At 36.5% G+C, this 23,302-nt stretch overlaps 2 protein-coding genes across 9 annotated transcripts in view; one reads left to right on the top strand and one right to left on the bottom strand.

Annotated features, from left to right (window-relative positions):
• LOC137759781 (ELKS/Rab6-interacting/CAST family member 1-like) overlaps window positions 1-2,313 on the top strand; it is a 167,669-nt gene extending 165,356 nt beyond the window's left edge. For all 8 annotated transcript variants that reach the window (XR_011073189.1, XR_011073187.1, XR_011073188.1 and 5 more), the window contains one exon: window positions 190-2,313. The gene's annotated coding sequence lies outside the window, so the exon portion shown is untranslated. The remainder of the gene's footprint in view (window positions 1-189) is intronic.
• LOC137759783 (ELKS/Rab6-interacting/CAST family member 1-like) overlaps window positions 1-23,302 on the bottom strand; it is a 901,087-nt gene that overhangs the window by 818,112 nt on the left and 59,673 nt on the right. Inside the window, 1 exon segment of the mRNA XM_068536391.1 lies at window positions 5,696-6,112. Coding sequence (XP_068392492.1) covers window positions 5,696-6,112 — 417 coding nt within the window.

Here is a 23,302-nt window from a genome sequence, read left to right as displayed (position 1 = left end):
GGCTTTTAAACCTCAAACACTGCTGCAAATCTTAACATGAGAGCAGTTGCACTAAACAAGGTTTGTTGACTAAAATATTATAGAGACCAAAATTAACATACGTATAAATGTTTTAAAACAAATTAGTATTTTAATTTCTGTTTTTTTTTTTTTTTTTTTTGGCCATGTCGTGCATCATGCGGATCTTAGTTCCCCGACCAGGAATCGAACCCGTGGCCCCTGCAGTGGAAGCACGGAATCCTAACGACTGGACCGCCAGGGAATTCCCAACAAATCATTTTATTCATCACAATAGGATCTACATTTCAAAAAAACAGGAGCACGTATAGAACTGAAATATTTATTCAGCCTATAGACAATGCTTGGTATGCATATGGATAGCCAATCCAAAAATTCCATAGCCAATTCAGGTATGTTCTGCCAACAGACTGAGAACCAAACTTTGGTGTATCACAGAATCACCTGTAAAGCCTGTTAAAACTCCATACGCCTGGCCCCAGGCACTAACCACGTCTTGACTGTAGTTCAGTATGTGTCCAACAGATGTCTTCACACTTCTATCCATCAAAGGAAAGGCACTCCAGTAAACAATACAAAATCTAACAATAAGTCACGTAACAATGTAATTTCAGTACAAACAGAAAATACAATGCTTAATTTAATTTTTGTTTTTCTTCTTTGGCTTTTATTTGGGGGAATTATTTACCTGCTATCTCCAGAATCATGTTCATAAACAAAATGGAAAACTAATCACAAATGTTCCTGGATATGAATGCCATTTTAATGTTACTGTATTTCATCAAATCTAAGATGCCACTGATTGTAAGGTAAACCACTGTTTAATGTGCTGGAAAGAAAAGAAGGAAATGCCTCCAAATAAACCATGACCCAACCTTCTATCATTCAGAATTTTTATTTTATACTGATTGCAAGACCCTTTTTTTACTTATTTAACCATAAAGTTTAATCATATATCATTTTGAACTGTTTTATAACTTTCTCCGTACCAATAACTGTTTCAATGCTGGTTCACAGCATAATATTACTGAAGACATACTGAACAACAACTAAAGTTAACATGAGAAATAGCAACAATACTCACAACATTGACTAAAATGAGCAGCTGTTAACTGTTTGTGAGTACACAGGCAAACAAATCAAGCAGGACTGTGGCCTTGCTGACAGAGATTTTAAGATGCCATCAAGGATAAGACTTATTAACTCAATTTCATACTGTTGAGATGGGGAAAACTATGAGTCTTGGAACTGATGAAAACCTGCTTTTTAAAAAGATGGACAATAATCCAATAATAATAAAACCTATGGATATCCCAGTGTTGGCAGCTCTCAATTCTTTCTGCCTTTCTTGACACACTAGTGATATAATGCACAATAGCCATTTCAAGTCACCACTCACCCAACCTAGAGTTGTTCTTTATCAGACTTCCTTGTTCACTCGTAATTTTCCCTCCCCCATTTATTCTCAACACAGCCAGAGTAGATTTTAAAAGCTAAACTAGATCACTCCCTTGATTAAACATCGGTGCAGTTTTCTCTTGCACTTTGAATAAAATTGTTGCATTACCTGCAGGGATCCTGAAGGCAAGTGCTTTGTCTCCTAGAGGGCATGGATTTTTGTTTTGTTCACTGCTACTATATTTCCTTGTGCTCTGCACATGGGTTAGTGCCCAATAAATATCTGATGAATGGAATGAATGACTCTGGCCCTGGCTACCTCTTCAACCTCTCATCTCATGCCTGTTTTCCCCTTAGACAATATGCTTTTGTCCTCTAGTCTCCTTGCTGTCTCCTGAAAACTTCTCATCCCGCCTTTGAAACTGTTAACCTTCTTCATGAAATGATTTTACCCAAATGCTCAGCAAGACTGTTTCAACTTTCTTCAGATCTCCCTTAAAGGGCACCTCCTCAAAGATGCTTACCCTGTTTATCCCCTCTCCCAACATAATTAGACTCAACTTATTTATTTCCTCTCATAATTATGTTTATTGTCTCTCACCAGATTTTTAAGTTCTAGGAGGGCACAGACCATGTGTTCTGACAGGAAAAATGTATACCCAGCGTGTATCCCAGGGTCACATACATTCTAGAAGCTCAATGGATGTTTGTTGAGTAATGAGCAAAGAAAGGCTGTGCCGAGTGCCTCTAGCACCTTGTCACTCTGGAAACGAAACAGTCAAGCCACATGTTACAAAGCTTTACTCCAAATTACCATTTTAGCCTCTGTTACCTGTATTTTCTAACATACACAAATTTAATTGTTTAAGCCTCTTGCTATGGCAATAAAAGATTCTTTCCTGTCTCAAGATTGTATTAAAACCTTTTTCTTACATTCTCTTCTAGTGTTTTTATTTTTTAACAAGTAGCTCTTTATTTCATCTAGAACTTAATTTGATGTAACTATGTACTGTTTTCCAAGTAGATGGCGATTATTCCCAAACATGTATCATATGCTTAAAACTATATTATTTCTGGGTTCTATTCTGTCTCATCAATCTAGCTATCTATTACTGTGCCAGTACCACAGATTTTAATATCACTGGGTTTAAAACACATATATCATGAGCTGCTTAAACAAGTGTTCCCGCACTGTTCTCCTTGCAAAGAAACTGCAACATCATTTGGGCACGTGTCAAGAATATTCCTATTGGGATTACACTAAATTCACAGAGTTGGGGGAAAGCAGCATCTTTATATTAATGTTCCCATCTACATTGTAATGAAAATTTAGCCCTATCCTTTCCATTACCGTTACTGACATTATTTATTCCATTTTCCTTATCTAACAGCACTGCCTAACACTTCCAGAATAATGTAAATACTGATGAACAGTATCTTTGCCTCTCCCTAACTTTAATGGGTGCGTCTTAGTATACGTCAGAGTAAGCACAATTCTGGCTACTAGTTTAAAATATGTTTATAATACATATTTACTGAGTTGTTTTATTTAAATCATGCTATAAAGGTATCATTCCATTCTTATTTTTAGTTCATTTGGTTTAGTTTTCAAAGTGTCTAACATTTTATCTCACGTCTTTGAGATAGCTATCAAACACTACGAGGTTATCTTTTCCTTTCACCTATTACAAATTATAACTGTGAATGACATATTGAGCCATTCTGGATTCCTAGAATAAACTCCTTTTGGTCAGAATATTATCCTTTTATCATAATGCTGATTTTATCTGCCAATATCTTATTTACAACTTCTATACCTAAACTCATAAGCAAAACTGGTTTGGGGTTTTAGTTTGTTTTCTAACCTTCGTTAGGTTTTAGTATCCAGTGGTCACACTGGAGAAAAAAGAATTGGAAAAGCTATCCTTCTTTCTGTAAGCTCCAGGCTTAAACTTCTTTCCCTACATTTCAACTTATTCAACCAACATTTCTTGAGTACCCACTGTGCATTTGTTAAGACACTGACAAGATAAAATTTCATATATATATATATATATCTACATCCTTGGTACAAAAAATTAAGTGAACAATGAAGAAACACACATGGAAGTATACTATAATATTACTGGCTCATCTACATATATGTATAGAGCTGCACAAGGAAGACTTCACAGAAGAACTGCAATTTGAGCTAAGTCTTGAAGGCAAGTAGGAGAAAAAGAAAGGAGAACCAGCATTCTAAACATGTGTTCCTGAAGCAATCACTTCTACTTGCTCTTAAATAATTTTAATCCATAGGACTGTGTTTCCTGTAAGATGACGCTACATTACTAATGGCAACTGGAATTGTGTATTGATACAACTAACGAGGCCTATATTTCTTTCCACATTATGTTCAGAAGTGGGACTTAATATTTGTAGAGCTTGTTACTTCAAAATTAGTCTTAAATTCATGTTTTTTCCTACTACTTGTTCAAATTCACCATATTGCTGGTTGTTCTCTGCCAGAATAACACTGTGGCTTTCCATAATCCTTAACTATTCACTACTTATTAACTCCAAAACTCAAAAATAAATGGGCACAGGTTGAAATATTCAGAACAGAAGGAGTAAAAACGTAACATTCAAAGTTCATCACGATGCTGGTAGGGTTTTCATGCTGCATGCTATCTGAGATGATTACACCTTCTCTTACAATGTTCTATGGCCAGGCTCCAGGTTACCTCATTAAAATATAAACTCTTGAAAGTAAAATGAAAGAAACTCAGGATGGTGCCTACAACACAGTAGTTGATAGAAAATTTTCTAAAACAATACAGTCCAGTAATTTGAAGATTGTAACGCACATAGCTGCAGATTAACCGTAAAAATACAGTATATGCTTCTGGGAGGATAAACTGGTCCAATCACTCTGGGAGACAAGACTGATATTCAGAGTTTTGAAAACGTACACACCCTGAGCAAATTCATTTCTGGAAATTTATGCTAAAGAAAAAAATTAATGCACAAGGATATATGGTTAGGGATATTCAGTGCAGCACAGTTTTATAATAATGAAAAATTAACAGTAGTCTAAATTTTCAACAGTAAGAAGTATAAATAAATGCAACAGAACATTATAAATTCAACTGAAATTACAAAACTCTACATGTACTGACAAAGAAAGATGTTCAAGACAAATTATTAAGAAAAGCGGGTAACATTACCCGCATCATGCATTATGCATCGCTGCACTACCTAATACAGTAGCCACTACCTACACAGAGGCACTTAAATTTAAATTTGATTAACTGAATTTAATTTTAAATTAGTTATATTTAAATGAAATTTAAATTTCAGTTCCTCAGTCACACTAACCACATTTCAACTGCTCAACAGTCACACGCAGCCAGTGGCTACCATATTGCAGAGAGCAGATACAGACCGTCGCCATCATCAGGGGAAGTCGCTGTTTTGCTGCTTTTAACCACCTTCCTCACCCTTCATTTAAAAAGGGATTATTCAGACTGGCACTAAAATAGTTCTGAGATATTTTTTCCCCCTATCCAAATGTGAAAATTATCTGAAGACTCTGACCTCATATAGAGAAGTAGAGCTGTCATTTTTTTTTAATTCAATGTAAGATGAATTCTTCACTTAAGCTTTCTTAAAATGAAGCATTACATAGAAAAGTGAAAAATTATCAGTAGACACAGTGGTCAGCTAAAGTCTGAGTTTCCTCTCTAAAAATAAGTGACAGCATACCTCTGTATCATTCCCTCTAGCTGTGCCTCCAGGGCAGCAAATAATTTTTATCACCTATCTTTTACAGCAAGGCAACAGTTTCCATGGAAACCACAGGGCAAACATCCATTACTGCTGCCTAGGACTTTATAAGCACACCGAAACTGAGGGAATCGCTTACTTTCAATTATTAATATTTTAAAATTGAGCAGTAGTTAGCTACTTTAATTCTGGTTTTGTTGTGTGTGTCTCTGTGAACAAATCAATAGATGAGGAACAAATCAAGAAAATTCTGTGCCCCTCTAGCAACAAAATGAGTCTACAGAAATCAGGAGGGGGAAAAAAAACCCCAGAAAGGTATTAAACCAGTATACATGCCAGCCAATGTCATCACATACAAGACAGCAAATCAGAACAGAAATCAGTGCAGAACTTAGGTAAGAAAGAAGAAATTCCCTTACACTAGCTCAGGAGAGCATATAAATTTATCTAGGTCAAAATGCTGACTAATCAGGAAAAAAAGACAGTCATAACAACTGAGAAAGTGGCCACTCACCTCTCTCAACAGAGCGTTCTCTTTTTCCTTCTGCTCCAAAAGGCTTTCGAGGTGGTGGACATGCATCTCTGCCTCTGCCAGTCTCCTTGTTCTCTCATGGTCCTCCTCAATAGCCTTAGCAGAAAGCCCCTTGCTCTGCAACATCTCCAGAAGCTTCTTGATGGATTCGTCCCGAGCGTTCAGGGTTTGCTTCTGAGTCTCAATCCGCAGCTCCATCTCCTCCAGAGTCTTTCGAAGGAGGAACAGCTCCTTGGCCTGCCGCTCATGCTCAGCGTGCAGCCTCTGAAAGTTCTCCTCCGTCAGCTCTGCCACGCAAGGCTCACCAGTCCTACTGTTACTATCCTGTTGAAACAGCTGGTTCAGGTCCCTCTGGATCCGCAGTTCATCCTGGAGAGCCTGGACTGTCATTTGCATGTGCTGGTATAAAGACAAAAAAGAAAACCCAAATGAGCTTTCCTCCTCAAGTAGCAGAAACAAAGCAGACTACGGGGAATGAGAAAGCAGCTACCACAGCTCTCAGAACCCTGCATTTAGCAAATGAGGATTCACATTATTCTGTTTTACAATGTCTTTAAAACTGATTGAGATAATCTGTAAAATGTCAGTAATTTAATTTGTGTTTATTACCAACAGGAAACAAGGTAAGTCTGGCAGCTCCTCACTTTACTTGACTAAATAAAGACAGCGTTCAAGATTAACAGAAGGTATTACACGGAACTGAAGGTGAGGAGTGGGGAAAGGCAGGGGAAACCTATAGGAATACGGACACATCATACAAAAAATTTCACCAAAAAACACAAAGGATGGCAAAATACAAAATGACTTTTAAGTGCTTTACAATTAAGTTAGCACATTAAATAATAAACATATGAGTGCATGCCAGAATGTGCTTAGCACTCCTTATGTGTTAATTCATTTAATCCTCACTATAACACATGTACTATTATTTGAATTTTATTGATGATGACACCAGGCATACAGAGACTTAAATAACTCACCCCAAGTTCACACAGTAAGTAATAGAGCTGGCATTCGAATTAAAGCAATTCTCGCAGCCCACTGAAGCTAGTACCCAAAGGTAATTAGATAACTTGAAGCTTTAAAAACAAAAAACAAAACACAAAAAACTGAGGCTGTGTGTGCTATTTATACAGAAGAAGATAACAATATAAGTGAGTAATTTGAGTAATTAAATGAAAATGTTAGTGCAGATAAGCTAGTAAAATGTTCCAGAGGGTATATCTTTAGCCTGTATCCCTAACGAAGGTATATGAACCTTTAATCTGAATGGATAAATTCTAGAACATTATACAAAGAACCTAAAAGGAAGTTACATCAAGAATCATGTTTTTAGAAATGAAGAAGCAACAATAGAAAATCACCCTTTGTATTCAAGGTATTCAAGGTCTGGCAGTGTGCCGCAGTGGAAGGAAACTAACCCACAATCAGAAGACAGGAGTTTTAGTTCCAGCTCTCACACTGAAGAGCAACCTAATTTGGAACACATTGCCATCTTTCTGGGTTTCAGATTCCTCATATTTAAAGTGAGGCTATAAATGCCTGCACCATCTTTTCACAGAGCTAATAATATCATTGAAATCTTTGTGGCATATATGTTGAAACAGACATTGTTTAAAATTTTTGGCAAACTGCAAAACAGCAGTAAATATCTCAAGGAAACGATCTGGCGAGTGTACAAAGACGCTCACTGTTGTTTACACCAGCGACAAAATTAGAAACAACCTAAATGGATATTAATAGGTGATGAGTTAAGTAAATGAGAAATGTCCACCCAGTTTAATACTATGCATCAATTTTTTAAAATGTAGATTTATATTTACTGATAAAAACTACAGTTACAACATATTAAGAGTAAAAAAGCAGATATATAATAGCAAGTATAGGATGATCGCGATTCTAATTTTTAAAAAGTATGAACATGCAGAGAAAAGTCTAAAAGGATGCAAACAATTACCAGTGTCTGGGTATGGGTAGATTTTACATTTTTCTTCATAGTTTTTTGTACTATCTAAATCCCCTACAGTAAGCAAGTAATCAATAAAAAGGGACATTTTTACCTTTAAAAATAAGAGAAAAGACTTCAGAGATGCCTGCTTGGCTGTGTTCAATTTGCTACCACTTTGGTTAAAAGGGAGGGAACAATAAATATTTACTATTTACTATAAATAAAAAATATCATAAGAGATAAAAATACTTCTGTAATGTTACACAAGTAATAATTAATGGTTATTTGGGGGAACAGAGGAAGGCAAGAAGGGAGGAAGGGAGGAACGAACTGGAATCACTGGGGGACAACATGTAAGAAAACTTTATTCTATTCCGCATAAAAATTTTTTTAACTGAGGTGTAACTGACATTGAAATTTTTTAATAATAGCTTTATTGAGACATAATTCACACATGCCATAAAGTTCACCAGTTTAAAGTGTGTAAGTCAGCAGTTTTCAGCATATTAAAAGTTATACATTGATCACTACTAATTCTAGAACACTGCCATCACCCCTTAAGAGAAATCCCATATACATCTGCAGTCACTTCCCAGCCACTTCCCATCTTTCTCTCCTCCTAACCCTCCCTCCTCTTGAATTTGAACTAAATGTATGTACTACCCACCCAAAAATTAAATTTAAAAAAATGCCTAATGATATTTTTCAGCCTCAAAAAGGAAGGAAATGCTGACACACGCTGCCACATGGATGGACACTATGCCAAATCAAATAAGCCCGTCACAAAAGACAAATATTACACGAGTCCACTTACATGAGGTCCCTAGAGCAGTCTACCTCACAGAGACAGGAAGCACAAGAGTGGTTGCCAGGGGCTGGGGAGACGGGAGACGGGAGACAGGGAGTGACTGTTTGATGGGTGCAGAGATTCAGTTTTACAGGATGAAGAGTTGTGGAGATGGATGGTGGTGATGGCTGCACAACAGTATGAATGTACCTTATGAACTGTACACCTGAAAATTGGTTAAGATGGTAAATTTAACACGGTGAATGTAAGCTGTATTTTACAACGATTTTAAACACTGGGGAAAAAATATGCCTGCCATAGAATTCCAACGTGTTGATATTAAATAATTTACTTATAACTATTGATAAATATTTAGTTTGGTTCTCATTTTCCACTATTATAACAGGCACCTTCACATGTATATCTCTGCACATTTATCCAAATTTTTCCTGGAGATAAATTCGGAAAGGTGGAATTCCTGGATCAGAGGGTATGCAGTTATGATTTTAATACACACAACAAATTATCTCTAAAAGGGTCTGTACAGATTTAAACTTCCACCAAACGATGTCTGAGCACTTTCCTATACCTTTGACAACTGGGTATTTTCTTTCTTCTCTGTCTTTTTTGGGCTTTCCTTTGATTACAAGTAAGACTGAATATCTATTCACATATCTACAGGCGCTTTGTATTCCTTCCTTTGTGACTCATCTGTTCTTGTTCTTTGCTCATTTTGTTTTGGGGACATTTAACCTTTCTCCTAATCCACTTTAAGATCTTTTTATATTTGGAAAACAACCTTTTGCCTGCTGTGCATGTTACAAATATATTTCCAAATCTGTCATTTTTCTTTTAACATAGTTTATGGCAACTTAAGTACAGAATTTTTTTAGTGCAAAGATAAGAACCTCTTCTTTTATAGTTTCTGGTTTTGGTATCATGCTTAGCAAGTAGTGAACTTTCAATTATGGCAGTCTTCAAACTCTCGAAAAGCACTGGCTTCTTCTTACGAAAAATAAATTTACAATAAAATTATCAGGTATTGGAATTCATGAATATGATTCTTTAAATAAATTTAACTACCCGCATCATGCTGTAAAGATTCTCAACAGTTGTTGGAGTTCAAAATTCTTACTAAAAAGATGTGTCAAAATGCTAATTCTCTGAAGCCTATAATCAACCTCCAGTTTCATTCTTTACCTTTGGAAGTCAAAAAATCCAAATAAATTCTGAGCAAGCTTATCCCACAGGGAAATATCAGAAGTTAAATTCAACAATGAAACTGATTTCTAGGTACAACTGTCCCTCCTTTTCTGGACACTCATCACCAAATTCATTCAAATCAGGAGAAACAGATGTTGACGACAGCTAACAGTCTCACATACACTTTAGCACTTGTGATTATACTAGTATGGCAAGCACTGTTTTGGTGAAGAAAGAAAATACAACGACTAATGTGCCCTGCTTCTTCAGCTCTGCTTGCACCCATTTTACTAGAATACAGAATTAAAATGATGCTCTGACTGGTAGCCGAGAAGGCTACACAGCAATTTTCTCCATTGAAATGGGAATCAGCACCCCTTCTTTAGGCTACATTCAAGCTAGATTCACTTTATTAAAATTCCTGCCAACTCCCCTGGGAGAAGAAAGAAGCAGCAAGCAATTAGCCAGGCTGCTCTTTCTCTAGCACATTCATACTGAAGATAAAGGGAGCATATCTGCACATATCACAGACATTTACCATGACCGACCAAAAACACATGCTGAATTTAGCAGGACAATCTCAGTTGTCAGATATTACGAAAATTTCTATTTGGGAATTCTGCTCATGACACTCTCCAAAATGATCTCACACTTCTCACATGCCAAATTGTACACCAACACTCACTAGTCTACTTCTGCTCACTCTAACACTCAGCTTGAGCTGGAAGACTGGAAGAATAACTGCTTAAAATTTACTCCAAGGATTGTGCTAAAATTACACCAGGCTGTATCTCAATGAAATGGTAGGATGTTGTGAACAATAGAATGAAAATTCTTAAATCTCTGATAGGGTTTATGATCATTTTTTAGAAAAATACATCTCAAAAACAACAAAACATCACAACAATGCTTCATATATTTTAGACAAATATCAGAAGCTCTTCTGAGGCAAAACTTCCATTAGTTTCTCTGAACAAGAGAACGCTTTGATCCAGTTTATCCTGATTTCTAAAATGACAGAACCAAGGAGTCTAGAGCTATTTTTAGTTACAGAAAAAGAATATTATGGATACATGAAAATGGTCATCATCACAAACATACTGTATCTCAGAGAGTTCAATGCACTATTTGTCAAGATAACCATTAGAAAAAATACCAGTACTGCATCCTATTATGTTAAATTAAGAACGATTTTTTTTCTGAACATTGAGGAAACTTTATCAATGCAAGATGCAAAAGAGTTTATAATAATTCTTACTAACATCACCCAAGTCGATCCTCAGGCTCTGTGATGTTCTGATCTGTGCTGTACCGTATGTGTCCCTAAGAAGAGCACTTACCAGCCCAATCTGCAATTTATTTCTTTGTATCTGTCTTCAAGAAAAACTTTCTAGAACTTGGGACTTTCATCTTTTTACTCTAGGGCACGGCACAGTGTTTGGTATAGTAAGTGCTCAATAAATTTTTTTTTTCAATAAATTTTTGATGAAAGATTGACAAAAACAAATTTTCACGCATTATTTTGAAAGTAAATGGCTACTGGATAGTAGATGCAAATCAAGTCCCTGGAAAATTATATCTTTCCCCTATAACAGAGAGAATTACTCTTATTCTGTAACAATTAGTTCCTTACCAGCTAACACACAAAAAATTCTATCTCAAATACAAACTGGCCAAAATACTAAATGCAATCCTAATTTTTTAAAAAAATGTTAATTATACACTCTGGATTTATTTGTGTTTGATCTGAAGTGAAGAGAAGCATTTTCAAATAATTAACTGTCAACAAGAATCTTTTATACTTTTAATACTATACAACATACACCAAAAGTGTAGGATAGAGTTCTTATCCAAAAACGGAGCTTACAAAGTGGTAAAACTTAATAGCTATATATACACACTCACAAACCAGCACTATACCTTATTATAAATTTTAAATTAAGAATATTCAAGAACGAGAAATGGGACACATAAAAGCACTTATTATATATGCAACATACTCGAATGAAGTTCAGATTCTATAAGATCACTATGATTTGGATTCATGAATCTTTAATATGAAAAGAAAGTATTCTAATTTCTATCATTTTAGAAGAAACTCAAAGTTTTTTAATGAGTCTGAATCTCCAAGACTGAGACAAAGGAAGAGCCTCTAAGGTAGTTCATTTCGTCTGATCATTAGTCTAGTATTCTTTCCGTTGATTCTTTCAGTTGCTGACAAGGATTTATTTTCTGTGCAGCAAAGCGCACTGTAAACTCTCAAATATTAAACCAAAACCAAGTTCTCAGACTGATCTAAATAAACACCAGCAAGAGACATACTACAGTGCAAGAAACAACCAAACCAGAATTCAAATGGATAGATTAAATTGTTTAAATGAATGCTACTTTGAGCTTATTCTCCTCTAAAAAAGATGTCAGAGTCAAGAAAATGAACAAGCAATTATTCCAGAGTCCTAGCAGCTACTCTCTGCTACTGAATCCAGGAGAGAAAAAAGAACATCTGCCTTTATGCCAGCATAACCCAGAAGAGAAATTAAAGAATAAACAAAAATACTATCAAAATGGGGAAGTCCTGAGGTCATAATACATTCTATTATTGTGTGCTCATCAAGACAACAATTCAAGTGACAATAAACTGATTTTAGTACAAGTTCTAGAAATTCCAAATAGCTTTCAGTTACCCAAACTCCCATACCATTTACTTACCCCTTAGCCTCTACTTAAAGAGTATAGGTATATGTATAACTGATTCACTTTGTTATAAAGCAGAAACTAACACACCATTGTAAAGCAATTACACTCCAATAAAGATGTTAAATAAATAAATAAATAAATAAATATAAATAAATATAAATAAATATAAATAAATAAATAAAGAATATCCTCTACCCGGTCCCTCACTTTCACTCCCAGCTAAATCCTACCTGTCCTTTCATCCTTAGATCAGCTGCAGGGCATGGCATAAAGCTAACGGGCTAATGTCTGTGTCCCACAGAGCTATGTCAACACTGAAGTCACTGTGTGCCCAAAGCTTTCCAGAAGCTATAGAATTCCTTTTTCCTTTTTCCCCCCCGCCTTTTCCTCCAGAGAAAGAGAAGAGGCAAGGAAGACTGATATTGAGGGAGAGTACAAAGAGATCATGACCTTACAATCTTACAGAAAAGCACTCGTGTACACTGCCATTGTTTAAGATGCTTTCACACACACTATCACTAAACTGTGTTAAACTGAAATGAAGCCCATCAAAATTATTTACATAAATAATTCTGTCTTGGGGAGAAAATAGCATAGAACATATACAAAGAACATCAGCTAACCAGAATAAACCAACCAAATTACTCACATTTTTTTTCAAGACTTACCTCTTTAATAATGGGCTTTCTTGTAAAAATCAAATCTACACTAGGCAACTGATAGACTACAACAGTCCACTGTTGCATTTTGTTCTAGAGATACTAAGACCAAGTGCAGTAAGACAAGAGAAGGAAATCAAAGGTATAAGAATTAGAAAGCAAGAAACAGTCATTATACAGAGATTGTAGGATGAAAACTCAGAAGAAATTACAGACAAAATATCTGTATAATTAAGAGTCCAGCAAGGGACTTCCCTGGTGGTCCAGTGGTTAAGAATCCACCTTCTAATGCAGAGGACGTGGGTTCTGCATCCCACATGCCACGGGGCAACTCAGCTCACGTGCCACAACTACAGAGCCCACCAGAGCCCACGCGCTCTGGAGCCCGCGCACCGCAACGAAAGATCCTGCATGCCGCAAGGAATATCCCGCGTGCAGCAACTAAGACCTGACGCAGCCAAAAATAAAACAAATAAATAAATAAATATCAAAAAAAAAAAAAGAGTTTAGCAAGCCTGGCGCATATAAGATCAACATATAAAATTTAACTGCATTTCTCTACAAGGAACAAATCTTTAAAAAGTGTAATTAAAAAGAGAGAGGGCTTCCCTGGTGGCGCAGTGGTTGAGAATCTGCCTGCCAATGCAGGGGACACGGGTTCGAGCCCTGGTCTGGGAAGATCCCACATGCCGCGGAGCAACTGGGCCCGTGAGCCACAACTACTGAGCCTGCGCGTCTGGAGCCTGTGCTCCGCAACAAGAGAGGCCGCGATAATGAGAGGCCCATGCACTGCGATGAAGAGTGGCCCCCGCTCGCCGCAACTAGAGAAAGCCCTCGCGCAGAAACGAAGACCCAACACAGCCATAAATAAATAAATAAATAAATTTATTTAAAAAAAAAAAGAGAAAGAGAATCTTGATAAATAAAACTAAAGAAGCATCTGGGGATAAAATAACAATAAAAAGTCAAACTATTATGGAGAAATCATAATTGTTTCAAAAGCAAAACACCAAGGTATAAATATTATTTTCTTTGTATACAATTCCTTAATTTTTCCATGGCAACCATCAAATAAGGCATATCAAAGACTCTTTTGCACATGCTTCTGTAAAAATGTTAAGTAGATAAAAGAAATCTTTAAAAATTAGTAAAATTTTTTTGAAAATCAATTTAGGTAGTAAACAGACAATACAAAAGATTGCTTCATGTTTTAGCAGCACGTTGAGAGGAAATAAAACCATATGGGATCTCCACGGGGTATTTAAAAGGAAAATACATTTGTTTTCTCGACTCTCACCAATTTTATCACATAAACTCCAATAAATACATGTGTTACCATTATTTTCATTCATCTCCTACATCCATATTTACTCATCGCATTGTATTTTCAATTTGAATACTTAGGTCTATGACCACAAAATCTTTCACTTCACTTCAGCTGACTGCATACTTTTAGGGGAAAGTTAAACATGCACTTACCCTATGACCCAGCGATTCCACTCCTAGATATTTCCTCAAGAGAAATAAAAACATGGCCACAAACACATCTGTATAAACATGTTTACAACCGCTTTATTCATAAGAGCCAAAACTGGAAACAACCTCATCAACAGGAGAATGGACAAACTGATTATGCAATATCCATGCAATGAAAACTACTCAATATTAGGATGACTATGGATACATGCAACAACACGAATAAACTTTAAAAAAAATATATAGTACACTGAGCAAAAGAAGCCAAACACAACAGAGTACAGACTATATGGTTCCATGTACAGGAGGTTCTAGAGCAGGCAAAACTAATCTAAAGTGAAAGGAATTAGAACACTATCTATGTGTTCGGGGCAGGGAAAATACTGATTGGGAAGGAGCTCAAGGGAACCTTATGGGATGATGGAAATGTTCTATATCTTCGTAAGACTGCATTATACGACTACTGGCATTTGTCAAAACTCATGGAACTATGATACGGAAGATCCATGTATTTTGCTGTATGTAAACTATACTCCAACAAAAAATAAATATATTAAAAGAGAAAAAAGTAACAGACATAGGTCAGAAAAGGGAAAAGTAAATAAATATTCAAGATAATTTCTTAACAAGTAGGAATGACTTCACTTAAAAGAAAGAAGGATAATTTAGTTGATTTTAAGAACACTTCCACTCCCAACATGTATGATGCTCTATCACCTAATTCAATTGTAACCCTGCATTCTTAAAACGGTTAGAGAAGAAAGCAGAAGCTTGGGGCTACAGAGACTCATTCAAATATACAACAACGTATGGAAATCACCATCAACAATTTGCCTTATTTGCTTCAGATATCTCTCTCTCTCTCCCCCACCCCTCACTGTTGCTTATTTAAAATTCACAGAAGTGATGTCATCTGTTCTTGATTCTCTTTGCAAATTGCTCATGTTACTCAACATAATGTGTCTGAGAATGTAAACTGGTATAGCCACTATAGGAAACAGTAATGGAGGTTCCTCAAAAAATTAAAAATAGAACTGCCATTAGATCCAGCAATTCCACTTCTGAGTTTTTATCCAAAGAAAACAAAAATAACTAACTCGAAAAGATATCCGCACCCCCATGTTCACTGCAGCATTATTTATAATACCCAAGATATAGAAACAACCTAAGTGTCCATCAATGGATGAATGGATAAAGAAAATGTGGTGTGTATATCTATACACATATGTGTATAGATATACACAATGGGATATTATTCAGCCATAAAAAAAATAAAATCTTACCATTTCGGAGGCGGGGGGAACCACAAGCCTACAGATAGAGAACAGATTGGTGGTTGCCAGGGGTGGGGGACAGGGAGTGGGTGAAATGGGTAAAGGGAGTCAAAAGGTACAAACTTCCAATTATAAAAATAAATAAGTCCTGGGAATATAATGTACAGCATGGTGACTATAGTTAATAACACTGTATTACATATTTGAAAGCTGCTAAGAGAGTAGATCTTAAAAGTTCTCATCCCAAGAAAAAAAAGTTCTTTGTAACTATGTGTGGTGATGGATGTTAACCAGACCCAGTGTGTTGATCATTTTGTAATGTATCCCAATAGCAAAATATTGAAACTAATATGTCAACAATACTTCAATTTTTTAAAAACGTGTTTGAGATTTATCCACACTGATATACGTAACTCTAGCTCATTCACTTTTATGAACTGTATAATACAGGTTTCACAATTCCTTATCCAAAATTCTAAAATCCAAAGAGCTTTAAAAAGACTAAATTTTTCTCCAACCTTAATGGAAAAACCTGACTCAACTGCTATGAGGCTATTTACCATTTATTTATCCAATTTAATATGAATATTCCTAAGTTTTGCTACAGATTTAATATGTTTGATTACTGGGTATTGTCCAGATCCCAATGGGAGTATTACACAATATACAGTTTATATACTGGATTACCTTTCAAAATCTGAAAAACATCTAAATTCCAACATACATGTGCCCTAAGTATTTTGGAGGAAAGGACTGTGTACTCATATTCCATTTTGTGAATAAATACCAACTTATCCACTCACCTACTTGAGGAACAGTTAGATGTTTTTCCACTTTTTTCACTGTTACAACAAGCACATGTACATCTACCTGTCTCCTTGTGCACATGTGCAAAAGTTTCTCTCAAGAAGACACACGGAAATGAAACTGCCAGGTAGTAGAGCGTGTCTTCAACCTTACTGGTCATTTAAATGTACCTTTTTCAATTTACTATAAACAAGATGCATGACACAGATGATAAAAGGGAGCAGATATCCAGCCTATAACTTTCATATCTACAGAACCATTAATCATATAACACTTTCCATTAATCATAAAACCACTTTCCTAGAAGGAAATTTTTGGTGGAAATGGATTGGGTTGCTACTTAAAAAAAAAAAAAAAAGAAAAGCTAAATGATTGTGCATTCAATTCCATCCATAAGGAATAAAGACAGTGTTTTCAAAGAAAGTTATTACTTATGAAGCTACTTTAATTAGCAGAGCCCAAGTATCGCTGTAAGGCTTGAGAATTTTTTTTAAAAAGCAATAATTCTATCTATAGGATCTTTTCTCTCTGAAAGAAGGAATGAGAGAAGAAACAGAAAAGATTGGAAAGAATCCTAATTTCTCTCCGCTCACCCTACTTCCTAAAATGGCATCTTTCCCTGAGAATCCCCACAAAATACAACTACTTTAATCTCAGTACCAAAATTTTGATGTCAAAGATTCCTATAAAAATGATCTTAGAGATAAGGACACTGAAAATCTGAAAGCAACAATAATCAACAGTTTCAAGGATTTCCTTTCTATCCCTTTCATATTTATTGGAAAATAAATAAATAAGCAGGCTTCTTCTCTCTCTCAGGTATTTGAGAAACAAAAAAGTAACACAGGGATACCTGATTCATTACTAATGTTTAAAATATTTTTAAACTAAACTTATGAATTGGGATAGATGCTTATATAATTCGTTTTTTCTGACAGCTTTTAAGAACACATTCTTTGATCCCCATATTATAAGGAAAATTGGCTTTTTAAATAAAGCTACTTGCTTAACCCAAGGTATCTAAACAAAAACAAGAAAACTTAAATGAGAGGTTCACAAAGGAACATTTGATGACGTTAGTGGACCTAAAATATGTCATATTTCTTATACAGACTTAAGCAAAAGAAAATATGAATCCCAACGTATAGGCAAGTGCCACAAAAACACAAAACCTACAGGAACACAAGAACAGCACTTTATCCTAGGTGGAAAAACGAACCCCTAGCCTATTTCAATACCAGAAGAATGACAGATTCTGAGAGGGCTCCGGCTACCTTCGGAGTTCTCTCCATCAAGAACAAGAACTAGTAATTAACATGAAAGAGTCCATTTCAGACAATTCTGCCCACAAAGGAGGCAGTGCTGTTGAAAAATAAACTTAACCAAACATTGGAGAACAGAAAAAAAATACTGAAGTATAATCCCTCACTGATGGAAGAAAGATCTTTAGTTAGTAGCAGGCCTTAAGCTTCCTGACAGAGATACAATGGCAGGTGGGTATAATAAACATGGTCTGTCTCCATATAAAGGTAGATAAGACAGATAACGGTGGATAAGAGAGTCATTAATCCCAACAGCAACAAAAATACACAATTATAACTGCAAACAGGGATAAAAGCTATCAATCCAAGGTAGTAAAAGATAAGAGAAGATTTGGGGGCTGGGTGAGATCTGAAGAATGAGTTAACTTCCATTATCTATTTAAAGACACAACACTTCTACTGTGAGGAGAAGACTACTTAGGTGAAGACCCTCAAGAAGAAGGGGGCACAGCACATTTGAGGGATTAAGGAGACTGAGCACCAAGGAAGTGTGACAAGAGTTTTGGACTTTAAGGGCAACAGGAAACCCTGAAAAAGTTTTGAGCAGAGTATGATCATCTCTACCATCATCACTAATAGTGATGCCGGGCACATACTACCACATTTAATTCTTAGAACAAGTACATGAGGTAAGAATTATATAACCATTTTACAGATGAGGAAACTAAGGTTTGGAAAGACTTAGCAGACTGCCAAGCTCACATAACTAGTGAGTGGTGGAGCCAGGATTCAAACATCACATGGGCACTTTCAAAAGCCCAGACTGGCTGCAATGAGGCTGCACATCAGGGGGAAACAGAAAGACTGGGGAAAATTGGGAGACCACTGCAATAATGTCAGCCAACAGCGACATGACCAAACTATGACAGTGGCTGTGGGGTGGGAAAATGGATGGCTTACAGAAATACTTCAGAGAAAAAAGATCACCAGGATTTGACTGGCAGGGTGGGAAATGAGGGAGTGAAGCAATCAAGGAAAATTCTGAAGTTTCTGACTTAAACACCATGGACAAGTTGGTGGCACCATAAACAAAAATGGGAAAAAGTAAGGAAGGACCAGAATTGAGGGGAAATCTTGAGCTGAATGTAATGTGCTTTTGAGATGCTGAGAAAAGGTTTGAGGGAGCAACTGGGCATGTGGGTCTGGAGCTTAGAGGAATGATATGAGCTAAAGATGTTAAGTGTGGAAGCTCTGATACAGAGATGTTAACTGAGGCCAAGGCAGTGAATGAGCCTCCCTAGGAAAAGAAAACACAGCAAGAGGAGATAGTCATAGGACTGATTCAACATTAGATGGCAGGCAGAGGGTAAGAGGCGGGCAAAGGAGACAAGAGGAGCAGTCAGAGAAGTCGGTAGAAATCAGGAAAACTGTGTCACAGAAACTGAAAGAAGTTGATAAGGACCCTTTCTCTAAGGGGAGAACACAGACCAAGAAAGATCTGGCTCTGGGTTCAATTCCTGGTTCCATCAGGATGACTTCAGTGAAGTTAACTAAATACTCTGAGCCTTAATTTATTAATCTATACTATGAACATTATGAAACTTAATCTACAGGGTTATTATAATAATTAGCAGTAAGACAGAACACCTATCACACTGTAAATTATCAATAAATGGCAGTTATTGTTGTTGCTCCTGTTTGTAAAATCAAAAGGTTTGGTTAGTGGCTTACTGAACCCAGCCCTGGGAAGCCCTAGGGGTTCTAAAGAACATCTTCAGGGAATGCCTGGCAGGGCCACACTGGGGCATCTGGGCTCCCCAGTCCTGTCTCAATCAGAACAGCTTTGCCTTCTTTTTCATTTTACTTCTTAAAATAAGTTTTAAGCACTTGCCTGGTGGCACCGTGGTTGGGAATCCATCTGCCAATGCAGGGGACACGGGTTCGAGCCCTGGTCCGGGAAGATCCCACATGCCGCAGAGCAACTAAGCCCGTGCACCACAACTACTGAGCCTGCGCTCTAGATCCCGGCTCCACAACAAGAGAGGCCACCGCAATGAGAAGCCTGCACCCCACACCGCTCACCGCAACTAGAGAAAGCCTGTGCGCAGCAACGAAGACCCAACACAGCCAAAAAATAAATAAATTAATTAATTAATAATAAGTTTTATTTTCATATCTGAATAATATTCATTTGAAAAAAGGGGTCTGCAGCTTAAAGTGTTTTTCAAAAAGCAATGACTGGATCATCTCAATAGTCCCTTCAATTCATTTGGATTACAGCTTGTAATTCTATTTTTTTTCTTTTTTTGAATTTTTGAAGTTTATTTTATTTTTTTATACAGCAGGTTCTTATTAGTTATCTATTTTATACATATTAGTGTATACATGTCAATCCCAATCTCCCAGTTCATCCCACCACCACCCACCCTCCCCACCACTTTCCCCCCTTGGTGCCCATACGTTTGTTCTCTACATCCGTGTCTACTTCTGCCCTGAAAACCGGTTCATCTGTACCATTTACAGCTTGTAATTCTTCACCAAAGTAAAACATTTGAGAAATAAGGACAAAACAACACACTTGATAACATAATCCCTAACATGAAGCTTATTATTTATGATTATTTAATTAGAATAATGGTTATAAATCAATTAGCTCTGTTTATCTACTGAAAATTGTACTAGGGTCAGTGCCATTACTGCCATTGAAGCACCACAGCCTTATAATAGCAAATTTTTGTTTGTTTGCTTAAGATTATAACCCCATGAACGGTGAAGAAAAGAGTTAAGCAGCATTAAAATCACAAAGGGCTTTCTTTTTTCATGAAAAATAAAGTTGGTTAGTGTGCTCAAATTACTTGTTTTCTTTTTGAAAGCCCTGCATGAAGAAAACCAATTAATAAAGAACCAAAATATCTCACCAGCCTTTTCTCATTGAAATCAGTACCTCTAAAAACTTTCTTTTAATATCCTTTTCTTATGCTATTGATTGTTTGTAATTAATCACTTTCCATGTCATCATTGTGTGTGGTCCTCTTGTGATAATTATCCCACACTCTCCAGTTTAGTCTGTTGAGCAATCACCACTCTGGTGCAGCTGAAAATTCTCAGGGACACTAGCTTGAATCTCTATGGCACAGATGTCCTAATATTTCATTTTAAAATGGGACAAAGGTTTTACAGAGCCTTGCTGATCTTTTGTCCCAGACACTGGCTGTCTTTTTCATCTAGGACATAATCAAAAATGTACTGTATTAAAAAAAAATGTACTGTGTAAGTTTTTTAACTACAACTTTAGAATTTATACTCTTCAATAGTAAGTCACTTCTCTTAAATGACAGAATTTGCTCCTATTTAATTGCTGGAAATTTTAAGCAATTAAATAGGAGCTGATGGTGGATCAATAGTTGTCTTCATTTTAACAGCTCACCCAATAATGAGGAACATGAGAACTGCATCTGGAAGACTTGGTGTGAAAGGAAATGACTTCTGAAAGGCTGACTGATTTATTTGTGCTGATACTGGCACAGACTGCCCTACTTTAGGCAGGATGGTTAGGGAAGGTCTCTTTGAAGAAGTACCATTTAAGCTGACACCTGAGGCAGCCAGCATATAAGAGTGGGGTAAGAATGTCTGGCAGCACATAAGAATAAAGAGTTAAGAATAGCATATATATATATATGTATATGTGTGTGTTTGTGTGTGTGTGTACATATATATTTGAAGGACATTTTTTTCAACGCCCAATCGGCCATTAATACAAATTGAAAGCCTGTTATAATCAAATCAATGTAGTCCTGGAAAAAGAATATCAACAAAGAGATCAATGGAACAAATCTCACAATAATTAAGCACTTAAGAAAGAAAAAGGAAATGCCACAAACCAAAAGAAAAGAGACTGATCACAGTATTTAGAAAGCTTTTCAATTATTAGGAAAACATCAAAATAAATACGTTCTCCCCACACAAAATTAAAAATAAGTTCCAGGAAGATTAAAGAACTAGGTATAAAATGCAAATTAATTAGAAAATAAAAAGAATAAATATAACATATTTAATGATATTCAGATAGGGAAGGACTTTCTAAACAAAAAACGAAATGTAAGAAATTACAAAAAAATTACAAATCGCAAATATAAGAAAAGTATAGTACATTTTACTGCTTAGAAATCTAGAATTATAAACATCAAAAGTCAAAAACTAATGAGCAAATGACAAAAACTAAAAATTATTCACAACTGTGAAAGTACTTTATCCTCACTATTGAAAAAGCCCATACAAGTCAATGAAATACTAAGACCTTACTGTCCCCAAGAGAAATTAACAAATAGGAATATACCAATCACAGACAATATGCAAATTCACAATAAACACATGAAAATGTAAACAAAGAATTGCAAATGAAAGCAAGGTAAGACAAAACTTTTTAACCTATGAAAGAGGTAAAAGTTTTTTTTCAGGCAAAAGATTTTTAAACATTATATGAACAGGTAAGGTGATACATGCATTCGTACATGCCTGATCACCTAAAGTGGTCCAATCCTTCTAGAAGACAGTGTGTCAATAAGTATATTCATCTCTTTTATTTTATAAGCACAATTGTATCATCCTTAGGAAGCAGAAACTATCTTCTAGCAATGTTGCTTTTCTCTCCAAATATAAGGTGGATAATATAGTAATTTGTAGGGTCATTTTTGTAACATTTTCTCATTACAAAGTAATAAATATAAGTGTTAAACATTTTAAGAATACATAAATGTATACGGGAAAACCTCTCCTATAATTCCTTTGATCCCCTCTGATGAATAGATTCAATTTTTTAACAACCTATCATAGGAAAATAATCAGAAATGTGAAAATGTATTAATAAAGATGGCCATAACAGTAATACATATGACAAAAAAAACTGAAAAGTGGGGAGACCTTCAAGATGGTGAAAGAGTAACACATGGAGATCACCTTCCTCCCCACAAATACATCATAAATACATCTACGTGTGGAACAACTCCTACAGAACACCTACTGAACACTAGCAGAGGACCTCAGACCTCCCAAAAGGCAAGAAACTCCCCACGTACCTGGGTAGGGCAAAAGAAAAAAGAAAAAACAGAGACAAAAGAATAGGGATGGGACCGCAACAGTGGGAGGGAGCTGTAAAGGAAGAAAGGTTTCCACGCACTAGGAAGCCCCTTCACTGGCGGAGACAGGGCGTGGCAGGGGGAAGCTTCAGAGCCACGGAGGAGAGCGCAGCAACGGGGGTGCGGAGGGCAAAGCAGAGAGATTCCCTCACAGAGGATCGGTGCCGACCAGCACTCACCAGCCCAAGAGGCTTGTCTGCTCACCCGCCGGGGCAGGCAGGGGCTGGGAGCTGAGGCTCGGGCTTCGGAGGTCAGACCCCAGGGAGAGTACTGGGGTTGGCTGTGTGAACACAGCCTGAAGGGGGCTAGTGTGCCACAGCTAGCCGGGAGGGTGTCCGGGA

Source organism: Eschrichtius robustus, chromosome 2 (assembly GCF_028021215.1).
Source record: "Eschrichtius robustus isolate mEscRob2 chromosome 2, mEscRob2.pri, whole genome shotgun sequence".
Taxonomy (NCBI): Eukaryota; Metazoa; Chordata; class Mammalia; order Artiodactyla; family Eschrichtiidae; genus Eschrichtius; species Eschrichtius robustus.
The sequence above is the reverse complement of the archived record's forward strand: the minus strand, read 5'-3'. Positions and strand labels throughout refer to the sequence as shown.